The sequence below is a fragment of the Agelaius tricolor genome, unplaced genomic scaffold, assembly GCF_023055355.1.
Source record: "Agelaius tricolor isolate 1412-34295 unplaced genomic scaffold, bAgeTri1.0.p SCAF_5, whole genome shotgun sequence".
In the NCBI taxonomy this organism is placed as follows: Eukaryota; Metazoa; Chordata; class Aves; order Passeriformes; family Icteridae; genus Agelaius; species Agelaius tricolor.
In genome coordinates this window covers 30,391,918-30,414,560 of record NW_027269265.1, presented here as the reverse complement: position 1 = coordinate 30,414,560, position 22,643 = coordinate 30,391,918, and the positions used below count along the sequence as shown (strand labels likewise).

The 22,643-nt window shown below is 37.2% G+C and overlaps 2 protein-coding genes across 3 annotated transcripts in view; one reads left to right on the top strand and one right to left on the bottom strand.

The window, feature by feature from the left end:
* Window positions 1-16,627, bottom strand: part of CDIN1 (CDAN1 interacting nuclease 1) — a 123,714-nt gene extending 107,087 nt beyond the window's left edge. The window contains exon 1 of the mRNA XM_071427016.1: window positions 16,342-16,627. Coding sequence (XP_071283117.1) covers window positions 16,342-16,442 — 101 coding nt within the window. The 5' untranslated portion in view covers window positions 16,443-16,627. The remainder of the gene's footprint in view (window positions 1-16,341) is intronic.
* A 2,115-nt stretch (window positions 16,628-18,742) lies between these two features.
* The window catches only part of LOC139590011 (ciliary microtubule associated protein 1A-like), a 108,954-nt gene continuing 105,053 nt past the window's right edge, over window positions 18,743-22,643 (top strand). For both annotated transcript variants that reach the window (XM_071427001.1, XM_071427002.1), the window contains exon 1: window positions 18,743-19,292. The gene's annotated coding sequence lies outside the window, so the exon portion shown is untranslated. The remainder of the gene's footprint in view (window positions 19,293-22,643) is intronic.

The window sequence follows — 22,643 nt, the reverse complement described above, 5'->3', positions numbered from 1 at the left end:
TTCACTAAGCACCAAAATTTCTACCAAATTTGGTAGAATAAGCCTAGCACCTTTGATAAATGTGGAAGCCAAGGAAGAACAAACATTAGCTCTCTGTTAAAATAAGTTGAAGATTACCTCAGCATGCATTAAGTAGTATGGCATGACTCACTGACACTTCTTAAATTTTTGTGACTTATCAAAAACATAATAAAAACATACATTACCGTCTTTATATTAAGTCCATAAGTACTACAGATAAAAAAAAGTCTATGAGAAGAGTGTTAAATAAACTTCACTGGAATTCATTGAAATTTGACTGATAATATCCTTCAGGCAGCTTTCAAAAATGCCTCACACAAAACATCCAACCCTATCCTCTCATATTTTGAAGTTTTAATATTTTACAGTAAAGAACTAAAGGCCACAGAGCCTTCTTTTCTTTCAGATAAATCTTAATCTTGTTCTTCACATTTAAATATCAGGTCCTTATATGTTACCTAATTTCAAAGAGTGGCAACCTAACAGAATTAGGACTTCAGAAAATAGTGAAAATTGAGAAAGAGAACAAAATATTCTCAACTGGAACGTTTACATGTCTGCATGTTAGTAACTAACAACTTACATAAATACATTATGCATTATATATCTTATAAGAGGGCTCATATTCTTATAAAAGAGACCTCTACTTTTAACTAAAGGGTATCAGTAAGAGGATGTTGAGATCAAGTTTCTAGTTTTTAGAAACCAAAATATTTAGAGTGAAGAAGGGAGCTAAGCCATAAATCAGTACTTTGTTTTCAAACTTATCTTTCTAAGACAAGTAGAAGATCCTTCTATCAACTTTTATTTAGAAGCAATTTCTCCTTCATCATGACAGTAATATTTTAAAGCCAAAAGTAGAAAAAATGGCACAAATGTAATTTTTTATCACAGAGTATATGCAAATATTTTTGTCTCTCTGTACCCCCAAAGTATTTTGTTAATGCAACTCTTTCCACTAAACCAACTGCCAAGAAATATTTAACCTAAAGTTATGGCTGTTCATATGTAATCTGTTACCTGGATTAACAAAAAAAAAAAAAAAAGGCAGAAGGCCTCTCTATCCACCTAATCACCATATCAATGACACATGCCACAACAGAGAAGCACTAGTTTATTTGATTGATCATGGTAGATAAACTCCAAATAACAGCGAAATTAACAAATGCTTGACATTTGCTCAACATCCATTATTCTGACACTGCTTTCAGGATTTCAAAGCCTGGGAGTATGCTTAATCAACATTCATATTCCCTAGTGAGCTACAGGCACCATATTGCGCCCCGCCTTAGTACTGATGAAAACTGCATATTGGCCATTTCCAAAATGTTCTGGGACTCCACGCAGGGCCCCTTCTCTCCCTTGTTCCTGTTCTGCAGTTTTCTTTTAAACACTTCCAAGACAAAAGCATCTGCCAGTTTTTCTCTCTAGGGATGTATGCAAAATGAACTTAACAGTTTTAAGGCAAGAGAAACCCTCACATCTAAATTCATTCATAGGACAGAAAAGGGCCTAAGAGGCCTCTCTAGGGACAAAACCCTGCTGAAATTTTCCCCGACAACACTGGGAGCTTTATAAAATCTAAGTCCAGACAATTTCCAATTCAAATGCCCAGCATAGCATGACCTTTGTCAGATCTATGAGCCCTAGATGCACCCACTATTTTTTTATTCTAACCAGCACAGACATTAGACAGGGCACTACTGCTAAGCAGGAGGTTGACTATTTGCATGCTCTTCTATTGTGAAAATGTAACAGTGACAGCACTGTGTCGAATTCTTTTCCCCCTAGAACTTTAACTCCATAGGAGAGGCATAGCTGACAGATGACTCTCCCAACATCTGTGTTATGTACACTGCACAGCTGAGGAACCTTGGATCACTGTCACGGCTTCTCAGGGATGACCTACACCTTTCTTATATCTACACATGATAAAAAAAGTAAAATAAAAATTTAAAAATGCCTCTTCTTAAATGAAAAGTAAATATGGCAAGAAAGATTAACATAATTTAGTCATTAAGCTGTTCACATAGCAGCTCACCATATGTTGTATAAATGTCCTATACAAAATAATTTATCAGCCCTGACACGTCGCACATCATATTGTATTATTTAATATGCTTACTAAAATTTCATGGATCAAGCGCCACTTCTGAAAGCATACAGAAAGCCCTAGAAAATATTTCTTCATCTTCCATGATTTATTTTGATTGCCTTTTACAGCTACATGATAAAGTAGAACTTGCAAAATTACGAGGTTAGGGTTTACACAGCTATTGCTTCATATACTATAACATAACAATTGGCTTCGTGTCTATATAACATTTTACTTGCATTTAATATTCAGAGGCACATTAAATTAAGCACACTGCTTTCCACTGCATATTTTAATAATTTCAACCGGTTATTTCAGTAAACATCCTGATCCACTAATGCAAAGTTCCACTGAGAGAGAGATATCCTTGAAAAAGAAACTAAAGAGCTTACAATTACAAAACAAACTAACACAAACAAGTAATATGTGATACATGCTGACCTCCCTAAATCTGTGTACATAAAAATATATTCATTTCTACATAGTAGCTGAAACATTTGAATATTATCTTTAACTTACTGTGATTTAAAATATTAGAATGACAGGCATCTATTGCAGAAAAATGGACAAAATTCTCTATCCAGAAACCTTGAAACCACAAAAAATAACAATGTGTAAGAATGATCGTCTGTCACTGTCGAGGTCTGTGTCTAAATAGCAAATTAAAAAAAAAAGTGTAAGCAGGAAGCTTGTGAATCATAGTTGTTGGGCAACCAATGGAATTTGTTTGGAAAAAGATGCTCAGCACTTAGATGACATATCAAGCAGACAAATATGGCTAGAAAAATATTTAGACTGAAACTATACATTTATTCCATAAAGGATCATTTTCCTTTTTTTCTCAGACCACTGATGTCAAAGGAACACAATACAAATGAGATAAAAAATGTAGCCCAACTTACTCTTTACAATTATATTCTCCTATTCCTAATAACAGGATAACACATTTTCTAATAAAGGAAAACATATTCTTGTGTTAGATCACTCATTGCAATAAGCTCATTGAACTCCATTTGGATTGGAATTTACTTGGCTTACTGGAGTACCTGCCAACTCATCAAAGCAGATCTTCATTTCTAAGCTCTGTAAGAACCAGAGATCTAGCTTTCAAGGTTTTTTTCTCTTTTTGTATTTTGTGTACCCTAAGAAAATGCACTTGTCTAGGAGGACATATTGCTCAGCTGTGTTGAAAACTGAAGGAGAGCTGCATGTACCACATGCATTTTATATTAATGCTGTAAATGGCTAATGTTCAACAGCCATTTCATATATAGAAACATAAACTCACTCTCTGCCTACTGTACTCTCCACAAGTTGTAGTCTCCAAATGAGCATCTGTATTCCACAGAAGAGATGCAATAAAGGACTGGATGGTACAACAGAAGACTGATAAGAAGTTCTGTTATCTCCCAGCCAACCACAAATAGAAACAGAGAAATGTGATGTCTTTATTGTTGTCTGTGTCCTCAATTAACAACAGGGAACTCCAAAAGACCCTTTATAGTAATTCAGTCACAGGAGTATTACCTCCATCCTGGTCAGAGCTTCTATGTTGCCTTAAAACTGTTTCAGACAGGCTACATTGCGTAAGAAAATACTTTTGCTATCACACGTGTCTTGTTCAAAGGAATATTTGACAACATTTTACTTTCCGTAAAAGAAGAACGCGTGCTATCTTAGGACATTTTTATTCCATGTTGAAGTTTGTGGAAGTATATAGGAAACTAGACCATCAACTGCTTCCAAGACTTTGAAGGCATAAATACAGACATGCAAATAGAGGACAATCACCCAAACAATAAAGTCCTCTTCAGCACTACATCCTGATCTGAAGCCTTTTTCTACGTTTGGACAGACAGCAACACTTAGCATTCTATTCAGATGAAAAGAATAAAGCAAGTTCAACAATTCTCTGATACAAAGCAATGAGACTGTCACTATCAATCAGGCTACTGGATATCCTCGTGTGTGCAATGGAAGGGATAGTATCTTCTACTCAAATCACTATCATTACTCAAAATGTTATGGACAGAAGAATTTTAAAAAAAGATTGTACCCAAATAAAACGTAAGATATGTAAAAAATTGCTTTAGTTGCTTACAAACAGAGGTTTTTATCCTAAGTTGTTCACAAATCATAATGTTTTTCCCATGACAGGCACAGGTTCCTGTTTGGTAAATTTAAGTCTTTTGACAAGAAATTAATTTACTTTGAACTCTTCATTTGAAGTCCATGGACAACAAGGATTTCATGAGATACAAGCTGAAAACTAGGAACAGAGCATGCCTATGGGCGTTTGATATCTGCTTGTATGGTACCAACTAGCCAAGCAAAAACATGAACAAAGCTTTTAACCATCACCTGATCAGAAGAACTCAGGGTATTATCTTTCCATTCCTCTATCAGTGTTGTTGGTTTTTCTTGGTAACAATACTCTATCAGGCTTGTCTTAGAAGACAATTTTATTAGGATCAGTTTCTGTATTGCATTTTCTTACAGAAATTAATCCTCAGCAACATATCACTAAGTTGAGAGTGTAATTCAAGCTTCTGAAACTTTCACACTCAAAATGAAGATGTTACTTTCACCAGGAACTTAAAAGAATGAACAATTTAAAAACTACTCTCGTAGAAGCATATATGCTGCTTTTAAAGTGATGTGATAAGCCATAAGGGGCATTTATCAGCACCAAAATGGTTGTAGTCATTAATTTAAGTAATAAATCATAGGTCCTGCTAACAATGACAGCAAACAGATGCTAACAAGAAAATGTATTATTTAATATGTTGTGTGTTATAAAAATGTAAGCTTTTAGGACACTTCTTAAATTTTTATAATAATATGCATTTAATACATAAGAATCAAATTTATAGGTCTCATTCAGGTCTTGTTTTCTCTTCTGTGAACACAGAATGGATTCCTGAGAGAGAAAAAGCTCAAGAAGTCAATGTTTCAAATAGATGTTTGCAACAAAATCAAGTTGTTTGTCTTGCTGTCTTGAAGCATTGAATCGCATTACAAAATGAAAATCAACTTATTTGCTTTTATGTAAACAGAAGTTTCCCCTGCAAGTTGGAAGGAAAATCAAATAACTATGAAGTTTGTCTACATGTATGGACAGCAAAAGATCTTATCATTTGCCATGAAGTTAAAATATAATTCCGTACAATTTTTACACACAGAATGTCAATATTGAATAACTCTCAATGACTCTGACAAGTTATAAAAACAGCAGTTTTATTTCCCATTGTGTCTTATTCTTTGTTTCTTATATCAGTTTATATAATACCATGTAATGCTACAATTATTTACACTAAAATATCACTTGCAAAAATACCAAAACCAAAACAAAATCTATGCTAGCAATCAAAAACTTTATCTATTCCATTTCCTCCATTCACAGCCACCCTTCTCTCTGGACCCTGAAACCCAGACAGAATGATGATTCTGTCCAATTCTGGTACTGACACACAAGAGCCTAAGAAATGCAATTTTGCCTTTTGGCAAGCTCTGCCACACTAAATAGAACCACTGTGCAAACACCTTTCCCAGCCCTGTATCTCTGCTGCTGCACAGCCTGCTGCATAAGGTCCCTCTGCAGGAGGGTCAATTGTTTCTAAGATCATCACTGCTTTTTCCAAACATTTTTGTTTTGATTTTAGGAAACTATTTGGATAATAACATCCCTATTTCATTACGATTTTCAATGAACTCCTCTTGTTATCAGCACAACTCCTTTCTTGGAAGTGCTTCGCTCAATGCTTTAAAACACTTGAGAAAGCAGTGATCAGAGTATGGAAACTAAATTTTCTTCATTAAATCTACTGAAGCAGATATTAAAAATGCATTTAATATACCGGGGATGGCTGGTGGGCATCACTGACTGTGACAGGCCAGTTACTGATGAGCTGCTGTCAGACGGCCTTCTCAGCAGGGATCTGTGTCTAAGGCTGCTGAAGGACAGCAATATCTTCCCTTGTGTGTAAGCTCTATTCATCTCCCAAGTATTTACTAAATCACAGACCTCTGCACACAAACCCAGTGTTTCAGCGCATGCTAACAAATGATGGATGGCCTAGTCAATTCGTTATGTCCTGAAAGCGTGATTTCCTGCCATTCCAATCATCAAACCTCTAGAGCCTTCAGAGCTGATCAGTCCTGGAGAATGTATTTTGCAGGCTCTATTAAAGGAGTAGAGGTTCTTTCCATTAGTCTCAAACTTTTTTTTTCCCTGGCTGATTTAAAGAGAACTCTCTCCTTCCAACAGCACCACTGCTACCCCTCTTCAATGTATAAAGTATTCAGCAAATGTACCTTTGGTACATCAGTGAAATAGCACTCCTAGAACACGAGCCAGTTAAAAAGATGAATTTTGTTTCTGACTGCTATAAATGCGACAATATTTTATTTCAATTCATCATATGTCTTTATTATGTAACCTAGACAATCCCCAAACCATTTTGTAACTTAGCTTTTCTGATCAAATACCTTTTCTAGCAAAGGAGTGCTCAAAAGGACCCGTTTTCTTTGTATTTGCCTAGTGAAACATATCAGAACTCTCTTAATTGCATTCCTCTTTAAAGCATAAGACACTTAGGAATAAACTTCCAGTGTTCAAAAGACAGGCAAGCTGTCAAAGAAACAAACCTTCTACATTTCACCCTTTTCATAGCAAGGCAGTATCGTGAACAGTCTTTCTTCTACGCGCTAGAGGGGAAATTTTATTTACCTATTCAGTGATCTATAGCAGCAGAATATACATACCTCATGCCTGAAACACTGAGCTTCAAATGAAATAGTCCATGGCTGCTGAGGAGTTAGCTGTCTACAGTACCACAAGTTTTTAAATGTGGTATAACAGATATGAGTTTAGGTAAACAAGCATTTGGTTATTCTGAAGTGCAAAGACCTTGGATTTCTTTGCTTGCTAGGTGTGATCCAGACATAGCCAGTACAAACCAATCCACATTGCCCTACCGTTCACCTCAACCTTGACCTGGAGATTAAACTCACTTTTATTGCACACAAAGGTCATCTGTGTTAGGTCAAAATTCAAAGTCCCTTGTCAGCTAAGGTTGATATATTCCAACCTTTCCTACTCTAATGCATCAAATTTTTCATGGTGAGGTCATATTCAGCAGACAGTGTATTCAGCAATTTATCGTGCCATTGTAATATAGCCCAGAATATGACTGTCCAAAAAACAATGCATGAATAAAATATTTTCCATTCTGATGCAGCAAATCGCCTACGCTTGTAAAACTTGAGCCTAGACTTGTTTTCAGGCTTCAGAAGAATTATACATTATGGAACTGTTTCTAAAATACAATCAAGAATTACCATTTCTATCACAATATTCCTTAAATATAAGTAACATGAATATAATGGTATCCCCTAAAATCCACAAGTCAATTAAAAAGCACATATGGCCAGTGTTAAAACTTCCACTTTATCCTCCCTTAACAACCACCATAATCTTGCCCTTAAATCTACAGACATCTGTTGGTCTGTCTGATGACATCAAGCTTACTTTAGAATGAAATACATAGAAAACGACTGTGTCACAAGACTTATATTCCTATCCTACCACTGATTATCACATCCATGGAATTTAAGAAGTGTCAGAAAGTACAACCAAATTAAACCTCACAAATCCACACAGTAGTGTACATGTTGACCAAGACAACTCTCCCAGCTTTGACATATGAAAGGATTTTCTTTTTTCTTTTCCTTTCCCTTTTTTAATCTTCTTCTGCTCCTTTTCTGTTTTCTTTTCTCTCTTTTTTTCTCCATTTCATTTCTTTTTCTCTTGAATTTTTTCTCTTCTCCCTCTTGTCTCTATTTTTCTATTTTCTTCCTGTTGCTTTCTCCTTTCTCTGCATTTTTTCTGGTTCTTTTTTTTCTCTCTTTCTATTTCTTTTCTTCTGAATTAAACAATAGCACTTAACACACAGCTCCAACAGACTCAGAATGCATTTTCAAATTATAGGGAACTAATTTCCACATCTGCTTTAAAAGACCCCCTCCAATCATTGTATTTCACCATCAAATCTTCAAAGGATATAGGATTGGCTTCTAAGTGGTTTGTATAAATTCCTCAAGGCCAAAAAAGGTTTCCCATTACTCAGCCAAAATGAATTTCACAAGTGTAATAAGTCGTGTTCTGTGTAATTTTGTTTCTTTTTAAAAGAACTGTACTCCCATATGGTAACACATCACAAACTGGAAGGGGAAAACATTAAAAGAGAAGGAAGAGATTTATCAGTACTCAAGAATTCAGAAAATAAAAATTTAATTTTCCTTGTATATTTCAAACAAAATTTCAAGACTAACGTTTAAAATAGGTTTGTATTTTGCTAGGATGGACAACATTTGTGGGAATGCATATAAGGAAGAAGATGGTTACACCAATAAAAAATGTGACAGAAAACTACAATGGACTTCCTTCAAAATTAACTTTCATGCTGACACACACATATATTACACCTACTTTTCTATTAATAGGTAATATGCAAACAACTCAAAAAAACCCTCTTCTATCTCTCCAAACAAAAGAAAGCACCCATGTCCTGAAAATCTAGTATTCACCTGGGCCAGTGGAAGTTTTCTGCCTAAATCCTGTCTGTTGGTGTTGGGAAAGCCACAAATGTGAGGAAAACTCTGTTTTCCATTCTACTCTGAACCCACCCACTGCTATTAATATCTAACTTTTAAGTCAGTATCTTCTGTTTAATTTAATGAATAATAATGGAGACAAAGTTTTTCTGAGTTATATACTGATACTGTTGATTTCTTTCACACAATGTTTCCTATTACAGAAGAGGACTGGTATCCTTCCTATTTTGGGTCGTAACACTAGCAAACAGTTTGTTAGCAAGTCATATCAAATCCAACAAATTACAACTTCTTTGATATTGATTGTTCACTGAAATTTAAGTGAAAAGAGAAACTGCCTACTGGTTCAGCCTATCAAAGCTGTGATATAGCAGATTTTCTACCAAGGGTTGAAATAACAAGAACATCTTTCCAAAGGGAGTATTATCAGTTGTTCACATAATTACTTTGCACAGTTAATTTTTATTTCATTTTAGGATTATTGAAAATATGCTACATTTTATTGTGGGTCACTTCTTGAAACTTGAACATTGCTAATTCTCTTTTCAATTAATGACCCAAGACCTCTTTTTCATCTCTTATTATCTATCTGTTTACCTGTGAGGTTTACTGCAGCTTCAAGTACATAACAAATTTTAAATTACATTAGGTTTGTTCTACATAGACAAAAACAAACTCCGTGTCAACTTTGTTTATTCTGAAGTCTAATGTAAAAGAAGAAAGTATAAAACTTTGAAAATTCTATTTCATTGATACTCTTGTTAAATCCTCCAGAATACTTAAATACATTACAGTGGTACAAAGCATTTGCCACTTGATGGGATCGTTTATATAGGCAGAGCATGAATTTATGTCATTGTTAAATATTGAGAATATAGAGAAAGGAGTTTCTATTGTGCCTTTAATGTTTTTTTTTCAGAATAAGTTTCTATCACTCGCAAGCACAAAGGTAACTTTCTAAATGACATTTGCTACATCTGTGTTTGCAGAGTAATGAAAAATAGCCTAGTTCTTCTGCTTTTCAAAATAATTAATCAACTATTCAGAAGAGCAGGGAGAGCAGAAGTTACAAGAATAATGTTGGGTTTGCTATGACAAGAACCTTTCTAGGAAGAAGAGAATGCAAGTGAAGTGTCACACAGCAGTAGGATGCCTGCTCATAAATACAACCTGTCTAATAATCCTGTGCCCGAGTTCAGAGCCTCGAACTCTGCGAGCCACGGAGGCAGCTATCTGCCCTCTGCCCATGAGCCTCACTGCCAGTCTGCCTTCCAGGTAACAGCAGCTCCAAAGAGCACTAAAGCAAAGCATGAAGAATTTTCCTTCACTTTGACTCATTCTGCAGGCTCCAGACACCAGAATACAGAACAGGAAAGAAAAAAGAAAAAGAAAAAAATTCCTCCTGTTTCTCACCACAGTCATCATGGGCTCATCAGTACTGCTTGACAATCTAAGCAACTGCATGAAAGCAGAATAAAATTATTCACAAACAAGTAATATATTGCCCTGTAAACAAAATTGTCTTCAAGAGGAAAATGAGAGGCTTATCCCCCCCACCCTAAAAAACAAAACCAGAGGCAACAATGACACTGGAAAAGAGGAAAAAAAATGCTTCCTCAGCCTTAAGCTGCTGGTAAAAGAAATAACATTCAAACCATACATTTAAGCTTCTTTAGGGCTGTTTTTTCAATATTAATCACCACAGAGAAAGTGATAAAATTGAGCAAATAATAAACAGATTATTTTTTCCAATTTACATTGCAACACATTACTGTGCAGATACTTTTTTTTAAAAATTAAAATCTTGCTGAGATGGTTTCCAGGCCAGGTGTCATTTAATAAAGCCATCCATCAATAATTTGGAGAAAGAGCAACACAATTACTGAAAATGTGTGGAAAACTGAGGCGATACTAAGTAATGAAGAGTAGAGGTCATCAATGTAGAGGAATGCTCATCCCTTGATATGCTGTGGGAACCAAGTGTGTACATTCTAATAATCAAATATGAAGTTACATGCATTAAAACCAAATAGCCATACTCAAGTATGAAGCTGTGCATAACATTTTCCTCTTGCTTACTGGGAAAAAAAAAAAGGAAGAAAAAATTTTGAAAGTACTTCTCTTATATTTATGCCAGGTTCCCTTACCTTTCTGCTGTGAAAAAAGATCCTCTCGATCGTGTGGAAGTAAGTTTTCACACAAGGGACACAATGAGAACGGTACTTTTTTGAATAGATGCATAAAACTGATGAACTGCACATAGCTGCTGATAAAAGTCAGCTGATACTTCAAAACACTAGTTTTTCAAAACAATGTGAAAATCTCTATAACACAGTTTGCACTTAAATAGTCTCAGAAACTAATGCTTCTTTTAAAGAAATGCAAGTGAAGGTACCTAAAGGAAAGTCAGGCTAGAGGCACCAAGTTTGTTTAACAACTTGAAAAAAGGAAGAGATACAATACAGACTACACAAATTGTGCTGTGGGAAATCCTCAAATGGACTGAAACACGTTTCACAACAGATCAGTGCAAGAACTTGAAAAGCATGGGTTTTGGAATCACTAAAAGATGCTCAAGGCTAGAAAGTTTCTGGAACCACCAATTCAAGCACAACCTGGTGTAAAAAACTCAAACACTCAGAACAGAACCAAGCCAGAAAAAAATCTCACATTAAAAAAAACCCAAGACAGTATCATAATGAATTGGGTCACCAAAACTTACATCCCTAGAAAGTTTGATAGAAAATGTTACTATATTCCATATCTATCCAGACCCAAAAATTGTTATGGCCTCTTTTAAGATCAGCGCATCCAGAACTGGAACCACAGGGCAGAGGGGACATTGCTGCAGTCCCTTTTTAAATTGGAGTTGGGAAGTGGGGAACAAACTCACTGCTAGCAGCATGTGCTGAAAGTGGATGCTCCGCTTTGGAGGGCTTACTTTGGAAAGCTATTTGTGGTTTTTTCCTGGGCTTGCAATAGTAGCCACTCAGAAAAACTGCATTTTACAATTAAAAACTGTTTTGGGGTGAACTTTGCAAAGGCAGCTGGTTGCTGGGGCCCGGTCACCTCATACCAGGGCTGACAGACCGGTTTCTTCCCCACAACACACCCACAGTTCAGAGACATCAGCACCAGCATCGTCAGAGTCTGGTGGGCAGTGGCACTGACCCCACAGGTGCCAGCACTTCTCATGTGCCACTGGAAACGCTCTGTAAGCTCCTGCCTTCCCCAGGGTTTGCTGCCATCCCTCCCCTTTGTCTCCCAGGCCATGCAATCGCCTGCACAGCGCCATCTCGGGGGCAGGGTCTGGCACCATTTTCCTTTGCTCTCCCTACAGTGGTCACCCTTGGCGGGCGCCATCTTGGAAAGGGTATTTTTGCCATTTTGGGTCTCTCTTTGTTCTGGGGGAGTTTGTGAGATTTAGAAATTTTCTATCTAATGGTTATTTACTCTTATTTTTGCCTTTTGCAGTCTCACTTGTTAGTAAACTGTTATTTTTTTCACTTACATCTACTTGTATTTTGTTTCTCCTTATTGATGGAAAGGGACTGGTGAAAACAAAGGAGAACTCATTTAAGAGTTTTCTCCTTTAAATTCTCTTAAACCAAGACAAAGATTTGGTCAAGAAGACTATAATATTCAATCAGACTTGGATACAAAGAAGAAGGGGAAAACATGTACAAGGTATATATTTGAGAAGGGTATACTCATAAGTTAATTGTGGTCTACCTATAAGAAACTTTAGAAAAGGTTTCTGAGAGAAACAATGTATTCTGCCATATACAGAAGAACTGAAACAATTAAAACAGTAAACTGAAGTACAGTAAAGTACAGAAGTACAGTAAACTGAAGTACTAGAAAATCAGTTTGGGTATGAATTTAACTCTCAGAAGTTGGACTTTTTAGAAAAAGTTAAAATAGTCTTTGAAAAAAGAATTTTGAAGGTCTAACATATCATGTCACTATAAACAGGTAGTTCTAAGGTGATTTGTATCTAGAAGATTCTACTTGTAGGCAGCTCTTAACTACTATTTAAGAGAGAGAAAAGGATTTTAACTTTCTCAGAACATTTTCTGCAATGGCCTAAAACCAGTCCTAAAATGGCTCATTCAATTTAGACTTTAACTGTCATTGAGAAAAATAGTATCTCAGAAGAACAGAAGTCCATAGCTGAAGGGAAAGCTGAAAAATTTAATACAAAAATAACAAAGAAAACCACAAATTATTAGCAAATTGAAAAATTCAGGTGAGAAACTAAGCAGAAAATGTGGTATACTTCAACAGAAAAGCACAACACTAAATATACAGAATTATCATCCAGTGGCATATGTGTGAAAAAGATCAAAGGAACTACGGATCGGTGATCCAATATTGGCAGAGATTTATTGTGCTTAGTGCTTAAAATCACATTTTGATAATCCTCAGGTCATCCAAATACCCTGCTGTTAAATGGGAACATGTTAGGAGACAACTGCTAAGGATGTAACAAATACCTTAAGAATAAAGAAATGAATAATACATTGGTAATTGCCAGGCATGAAATACAAAGTACAGCATTAACAGAAAAAGAACAGCAATTGGATATACAAGTCTTTGCAAAATAACTGGATTTTAAGAAAAGTAGAGTAAATCCATGTTGTATGGAAAGTTACAGGGCTGTAAAATATAAGAATTCCCAATGCTTGTATTAAAATACTTATAAACAGCATGAGAAGCAGTTTAATTTTGACTTTTTGACATTAATAAGTCACATGACAATACTCATTTGAAGTAATAATCTCACCTCCTGAAGTAGTTCAATAATAGTAAAGCACAAACTACCCTGTTAACATTTTTTTAGATTCACAGGTCAGGGTGGCAGCTACCACCCACCATACCTGCGCATTACAATGTGGCAATTGTTTACAGAAATTACAATTTATTCTTAGGGAGAAACTGCCCAACAAGAGCAGGCCCTTTCACATAGCATGAAAGAGATTTTATACAAATTAAGAGCATAAAATGCAAGGCTTCAGGAAATACAACAGCTGAGAGAAGAACCAAGAGATAAGACAGTATTAGAAAAAAACTGAGCAGATTAATGCAGAAATCCAAAGACCCACAAGATCTATGAGGCAGTAGGAACTAGAAATATTTGAAAACTGTCAATTTATGTATTACATTACCAGTGGAATACCAATCCTTCCCAGGGAAAGATTGAAAGTGCAAGGTGAAAGCAGCTATTATGGATGTTACTACTTTCCAGTTTGAATCAGCAACTGTTACTATATAATAATGAGAAACTGGCTATGGACACCTTCATCACACTGTAGGTACCATGACAGATTCTGGAATATTTTTTTTAAAAAGACTGAATGAAAAAGTTGAGGTGGGTGGGGGGCTTTAGTTGATTCTGGCTTTCATAAAGAAAAATAAAAAAATCCAGCCACAAAGTCCAGTCAGACCCTTCTTGTCCTAGAAGAGAATGACAACATTTCCAGATTATAAAATCAACTTACTCCACAGTTATCAAACATATCACTGAAAAAGCCTCCCTCTTAAGATGGTATATAAGTTTACAAATCTCTGCAGCTTGCAGCTGGTCTCTTTTACAACATAAGGGTTATAGAGAATGCCTATTTCCCACATCCTAACATGTATCTATTTCAACACACCTTCCTTACTGCTAAGGAAAGCAGTGGCCTTGGAATGTATTGTTTATCTTCTGCATCTGACCTGCTACGAGAAATAAACAAAGAGACAACAAAGAAATATCACACTTACAGAAAGAAGATGTACAGACCTCCTCAAAATATACTTAAGACAGGCAATTTTTAAAAAGCTATCAATTCATTGCTCATATAGAAGGTTTTAGCCTTCTGCTAGCATGGGCAAACAGTACTTGAGAGATTTATAAGCAAAATTCAGAACACACCATTCTCATGTCATAATGTGAATAACTAGATAAAGGTATAGCCACTTAATTGTGGAAGCAACTACTACAGCTAACCTTTGCTTTTCAGTGTTCACCACACTTGAGCCAGGTCCTTTAGAAAAAAAAACCAACAGAATTCTTTTCCTAAATAACCCTATACTGTTAGTTACACATAGTTCAGGAGTCATCAAGTTCTGAAATAGAGGATTCAATGGATCTTTTGCCAAGTGAGTGGACTGGGAAGTAAAACATTATCAGAAAAGCCCTGTCTTTTTTGGACAAATTTGACTAACAAACACTCATGTGCCTATGGATCTGTCTTGGAAGCACGTTCCTAAAAATAGTGACTGACCTGATAAACCAAGCCAAATTCTAACCTTCTTCAAGACAACTTTATAAGGAGAGTAGAGAAAGAGAACATGTGCACGTGTATGTATGCATGCACACACAACTACCCACAAACACTCTCTCCTAATTTCATTAGCACTGAGGTGATGAAGCCAAGTCTAAGCTCCTGAGACACACGTTGTTATGGTAAGTGCTTTTCCAAGTTGCAGAAGTACTATGCAAGGTGAGCTGGGTTACCAAAATGCAACTCAATGCACTCCCTGAACCAACCACAACAGTTTATTATCACTTTTTCTCTGTAACAGGGCAATTCTCTCACACTTTCCTGAAAAGGAAAGGATTTCACTGGACAGCTTAAAAGCCTAAGTTAATGTTGGCTCTTCACCCACATACTGTAAGTTACACACAGTGTCAGTTTATTCTGCCGCATTTGTGGTTAAGACTAGCAAGGTTCATTCAGGAAGCATGTGAATGATTTTCTGTTTTGTTACTTTCTCTCTTTCACCAAACTAGATTCAGTATCTAACCCCCTACATTTTTCTGTATTATTTCTTGTGATTTTAGAAACAGCACCACTCTTCTCTCCACAGAACCCAATTTGCTTTCCTGTCCAATTCAGCAATAGCAGTCCTTCCCCCAAATGTGAAAGTGAAAACTTGCAGCATTCTTTAGAACTTTGTTGTAGTTGGTAGGAAGTAAATTTCAGCAATAAAGATTGGTGCATGGAGCACAACCTGTCACGGATACCTTTCCATCCTAGGCCATGACATTTGCCAATGTCTTTGAGAATTCTGAACACAGTTCAGTCAAAGAAGCACATGAATGGCCCTAAGTAAAAAGATGATCCTTTTCCAGTTTCAACTGGAATGCAGCAGCAAGCAGAGAATTATGGATCCATAAAGTCCCTTATCCCTAAGAAACAGGGGCACTGGCATTGCAGGATGTATTTCATACTTGGCTTCAGCCACAGAGGCTCGTTCTGCACCGTAAGGCTTTATTCACATCAGAAGACCTCCTTGGTGTCCAAGAAGCTCATGAAGGGCCCCAAGAGCTTTCACTTGGACGTGTGTCGGGGGAAGTGTTCTTTATTTTGTGCCAACTTCTCGGGTCACGGAGGGTGAAGCAGTATCCTGCTCCCAGCGGCAGCTTCAGCGAGCTGTCGCTTGCCGTCGATGACCGTGTGCGTGTGCTGGTGATTTTGTACCGTGCGGGGCCTGAACTGGGGCACCGGGTGGAGCTGGCGCAGCGGCCCCCGCGGCCCCGCGCCCAGCCGCAGCGAGCCCGCAGGCCGCCGCCGCAGGGGCCGAGCCGCCAGGGCCCGCGCCGGAAGGCGGGATGCACTTACCTAGGAAACTTCTCCTTCAGCTTCCTCAGACTCTGCCGGGTGGGCTGCACGTGCCCCAGGAACTGGGCTATCTCATCGTACTGGGCTTTGCTCAGCTTCATGCCTTGCACCGCCAGGGCTGCGCGGAGGCGGCAGGAGAGGCGCGGATCACGCCGGGCGGCGAGAGGCAGAAGGCCAGCGATGGCGGGGCGGAGAACCGCGTCAACCCCGGGGCACCCACGCTACCAGCCCAGCGCCCAGGCAGCCACGAGCCGCCGCGGGCGCCACTTCCCGCGGCTCCGCCCCGCGTCCCGTCCGGGGCGGTGCGGTGCGAGGGGGGCGGTGCGAGCGGCCATGCCGCGCCGCCCGGCTCTGCGCAGCCGCTCCGGCGGGCCGGGGTACGCGGCTCCCGGCTGGCCCGGCCGCCGTGAGCGCCCGGCATTTCTGGTGGAGCAGGGCGCCGGCAGCCTCACGCCTGGGGATGTGCCCTGTTTGGTGCCGGCAAATCGCTTCTGCCAGCCGCCATGGTGCCTGCGAGGGCGGAAGAGCGGCGGGCGGCCCCGCCTCCGGCCCCGGCCGCAGCGGGCAGAGCGGGCCGAAGTGCTGGCTCTCGCTCGTGTGCAGGGGCGCCTGCGCTGGGCCGCGGGTGCTGCTGTGTAGCGCCTTAAAAGTGTAATTTTCAAGGCCCTTTTCGCAAGTCACGCTGAAATGACTGTTTCTTGCTGCTCAAAGTCGAAACAAAAGCTGCAGTAATATAGCTGCGGATGCCGACAGGACATGCAGCAGGGTAAAGACTCCTGCTGAATTTTTGGAGAGAACAATCCTAGTTTGTGCTTGGATTTCCTTCAAAGTTTGTTAAGGCTCAAACTTAGGCAAGCAGTATTATTAGGTACCATTTAGATATCAATAAGTATACTGCAAGTCCTAGTTTCTGTGCTGGGTGCTTTTAGTAACTTTTATAATTTCAAAGATAGGTATACTCTCCTAAAAACAGCATTAAAAGACTAGTGGTTATGAAGAGAATTGACTGTGCAGGTGACCAAGAAATATAAGTGCCCACATGGATCTTGATTTAATTCCATTCATGGGCTACATACAGGTTAGTGATGTCCTAGCCCTGAGATTTCAGGCACTTAAAAGTATGGGTTAAGAACTGAATTTCTTATTTTTATAGATTATAGATTCTGTTCTCTTGCTTTCTCTCTTGAAAGCTTTAGGATCACGTTTTGATTTTTTTTCCAGTATCTTAGCTAGAAACTTTCCAGTTTACTGCAAGAGTACAAAATTTAGAACTTCAATGATGAGCAAATAGCATGGGTATGTCAGCAGGGTCAGTCATTAAGGTTTCTGATGGAGAGTGCTCACAGAATCCTCTGTCTCTTGATCTCCCATGAATTTTGGTGAGTTTTGTTTGGAACCAGAAGCCCTCCTAGGAACAGATGTTTCTGATGCTATGGCCTAAATATAAGTGCTTGAAACTCATTAATTACTCCACAGTGAAGGGAAATGCAGTGAACCTAAGACAAATTACAGATTCTATTCCTCATGCTGAGACTGAAAAATAATAAGTGAAATTGAAAAAAAGTGCATTCTTTTAATGAGGAGTATTATTGAATGTAAAGATACTTTACTTTCTTTAGCTCTGTCAAAAGGCGTAGTCAGAGATATGTATGTTTGGGAGAGAAGATGGGGTTCTTTCCATCTGATATCCATTTTAAAGGCCCATAAGGATATAACTTTCTTGAAACATAGAAAAGGTAATTTCCCCCTATCTTTACAAACATGATAATTATGGCTTTTTCTTTAGAAATAGATTTTAAAAAAAAAAATAAGTAGTCTTTCACTACATTACTACTGCTTCTTTAGAAACAATCAGTAGTGCTTCTTTAAAAAAAAGAAAAACAACCAACAAATCAACATTTTTTCTATCTTTGTTGTGGCATAATTTCCAGTGAAGATGTTTTTAAATGTCTTAATGCTGCTATCTATAACTTCTGTTATATTACTGTTCATATTACTTCCTCACTAGTATATGTTCTTGATTTTTTTTTTTAATAAATCAAATGGCACTTCAGTCTGCAATGCATAGAACAATAGTTTGGAACTGCAGTACGAAGTTATCAGTCTATGGACCAAACTACAAACATCTCCTGTACATATTACGTACACATTGGATATATTGTGTAGTCTCCCCTACTGGATGAAGGTTTTGTAGACTCCAAAATCAATTTTAAAAAAGCAGATTACTTTCTAACATGAGTGTTCACTGAAACCAAGAGGAGCTAATACCATGCTGTCATAGGGAGGTAACAGCCCTCAGATGTGAACTGCTGCAGGGAAGCATTTTGCATGGTGCAGTGCAAAACACAGATGAGAAGTTCTGTGTGTAAAGTATAAGCCACTCTTTGCCTAAATTAGTTAATACAGAAGTTTTCAAATAAAACATTCAAAAATCCAGTGAGAAAAAAAAAGAGAAGTTTCCTAGCAGAAAGTCCATTAAATACTTTTTTCTATCAATCAAACTGCCTTTCCAGTTTTACTATATCAAATAAACATCAGACCATCTGTAATTAAATTGTGGACATCTATTACTGTGAGATGATGTAGATGGTGGAAGTTTGCATAAGCAAATTAAGCAGCTGGATGAAATATATAAGAAAAATAAAAGGTGGGAAAAACTTAAATTTACATTTGGCTTAAGAAGAGCTGCAAATGGTTGGATGCTGGAGGAATGTTCTCAGGAAGTAGTTACTGTGTACTCGCTTTGTTCTTAGGTGTTTCCATGGTATCTGCATGAGGCAGCTGCTCCTGATTTTTGCCTTGAAGTTGGTTTCCAGTCTGTCTAAAACAAAGTTCCCTTCCGAGAAGAAAGTAAAGAGAAAAAAAAAAACAAAAACTATGGGGAAAAACAAACAGCTGGGAATGACAAATCAGGGGAAAAACGAAGAGGACATGTAACCTATTGGGGGAAGGTAAGGACAGGGAGAGAGAGCAAAACACCTGGCAGAGGACTTCCATTAATGACCATCCTTTCTGGTAGGTAGCCTTGGACACACTTGGTGTAGGACAGTAAGGAATGGACCTTAGTTCCATTGCTTTTTTGCTTTGTTTTACCTGGTAGTGTGTGATATTAGTATGTGTCTCCTGTTACTTTAAGATGATTGCATAGTGTGATTTACAGCTAAGTTCAGAGTTAAAATACCAGTCATTATTCTCCACAGAGCTTAAAATGGCTATATTTTAAGAATAGATAATTAGAGTATGATATTAATACGGAGTCAATTCATGCACAGAGTGCAAATTTTGATTTGGTTTTTCTGGCCTTATGTGCAGCTGTCATTTTACTTTATCACCCCATTTCTTCATAGACAAAATCTCTGGTCCATGTTGCTTTCTGTAACAAAATTAATGGAAAGTCTGCTAGCACTCATATATATTTTCCAATCAATTGATTGTAGATGCTAATGTTGGGAGCTATGCTAAAACTAGAATCTCATTGGCTACAGATTGGGGTGCTAGTTAGAATTGTCTAATGCTTTTAGTCCCACTTCATTCAGTTTGGTGGATGTACTTCAAGAAGTGTTTTTCAGTTGTTAAATCTATTTAATAGTATTTTTTTGTTGTTGTGGAATTCAGCTCTTCTTATTTGACATTTTTTCATTGAAAGAAAAACTTGATAATGCTTCCACTTAACTTGGTCTAATAAACACCTCCACAGGATCCCGTTGTTACCTCATAAAAAAGGAGAACCCTCAATTTATGTTCTAATTTATATCCATGGGTTTTAATGTACTTTCTGAAAGTGCTTGTATTGTGAAACAAACCCTGGTATCTTCAGTATGTATTAAACAAACAAAAAAGAAGCAGTTGGTCTGTGCATCACTGTTAAACATTCTGTTTTGCCATTTCACAAGATGGTAAGTCACCCTAAGTTATTTTTCTCTAAAAGTGTACATGGGATTGTTTGATACCACAACAAGTGAGGTACATGACATCAATAGGAGCAATGGAATGATTATACATAGCAGAGTACCAATTAAAAAGGGCAGACATTGTTTTCTTTCTGTGTCTACAGATTTGTTCCTCATAATTATAGAAGTCATTGAAGCGAATTAATCTAAATTTTCTGTACTATTATTATACTAGATATATGTTCCTATAAACTACTTATTTGCCTGTTGAAGTATTTAAAAGGAAAAGAAAAAGTTCACTGCCACATATTGAGGATGTTGCTTTATACTCATGGGGCCTGATCTATGGTCCATAGAAGGTCTATCAATTTTAATGGACTTGGGCCACTTCTATGGTTCTTAGCTGCATGTTTATGTATTTTCTGTAACAAGATGTAAAAGATTGTTGAAAATGATGAGTTATTTAAAAATCAATTTCTGTAACTGAGATGGCAACATGCCCAAAGTGTTCTTACCCTACCACTTGACATTCCTGTAGTTTCACATGATGAAATTTCTGGAGCTTGGATTTGCCCTTTTAAGCTCTCTGTAGTCAGATACGGAAACCTATATGAAAATACCTTTCTGTTTTCAAATGCAATTATTTAAAGTTATTATTAAAGTTATAATTACTTAAATTATTTGAAGTAATTTTCCCTCTTTGTTTGTATTTGTTTAGACACTGCATTAACTACTGTATACTGCTTTTCCCCCAGAGGATTTCAGTTTTATTCACTGTATGGAAAAAAAACCCTGTAATCATGTGATGAATTAGATTTTTTTTCTGAAAAACTCCTGCCTTATTTGTTGCAAAATTTGGATTACATACCATTTGAATGAAGCAGGACCTGTAGAAAGAAAATTTAAGAGCAAAGATAATTGGACTGCTACTCAATTAATACAGATTCTGTCCTTGCCTCTATGTACATTTTATGTAAGCTTAGAAGTCATTTGATGGAGTTTTCTTTTCTTTCCATGTGTTCTTTTTTTTTTTTTTAACACAATATCCATGTTATTCTTTGCCAGCCATCTAATTTAATTACATTGGTGCCATAAGCTATTCTCTAAAGAGGTCATTCCATTTGGCTCTGGCCAGTTTCAGAGTAATGCCTGTGCACTTGTAGTACTGCTACTGCACATTGTGCACGTACATGGTCAGACAGATCAGCTGATCCAGCTGAGAACTTAACATGCCAAAAAACACCTGAAACTATTATTTTTCATCTAAATCAACTGTGAATTCAACTCACTGGACAGCCTTGAAAATATAAGTGCCAACATATGGGAGGAAATAAGGATGCAAGGCTACCTCTCTCTGTTGATGGTAGCAGAGCCTTGAGGGATTGACCTCACAATTTAGACCTCTAAATTTAGGTGCCAGTCATTAAGCAATATGATTATCCTGCATATGTTCTGCTAGGAGTTTACATTTGAGAGTGTCATTGCACTTAATGCTAAGCACTATCAGTGGAGCTGAATTTAATGACAGTCAAACCTTGAACATACTGGGCACAGTACCCTGAAAAATCAGGTCCTGAGTGTACTCTGCTGGAGAGCCCGAATCAGTGAACAGCCTTGGGCTAAATCTTTCAAGTTTGATTTCTCTCATGAATTAAAAAATATATACACACATGTGCAGAAGTATACAAAAATATACATAACAGAGGAGAATGTGTTTTGAAAATACATATACTAGTATATATTTTTTTGCTTGTGTTTATTCAATAAGATACTGTTGTAATGCTTAATATGTCTGACGTGAACAGTTGGCAGTAAAGAATAAGTGAGACCAAATTTTGAATTTAAGAGTTAAAATAAGTACAGAAGAGGTGCACTATTTTCTATGTAAGTAAGGCAAAGGAAGGGAAAAATAGAAATTAGGAGCTGTTTTGTAATACAGGTAAAGAGTAGGACTGAAATGAGGTTGTACATCAAAATGCGTGGTATAATGTACAAGTTTCACACTTTTTGACATAGTAACAATGATGTTATGATGTATAAATAAATCAAAATTACAAAATTATTAATACAAATATATTAATAAAATATACTTACTAATAGATTGCATTATGGTTTTTTCCTAATTAGCAAAATTTTATAACTTTGTAGTATATTTCTGAAGCATTGTTATGAGACAGCAATGCTCTGCTGAATTGCCTCATTATTTTTATTAACTTCACAGAAACATAGTACCTCAGAGTAACTAAGTTGTCTATATCTCTTCTTACAGCCAGAAGGATTTCAAATAGAAAGTACAAGACTAAAACTAGCTCCAGTATTGTGCTTTATAGCTTTTTATCAAAATCTCTGAAAGAGGAGCAAATTCTGGCTAAGAATGAATTGTGAAAGAGAGAACATTATTATCCAGTATCT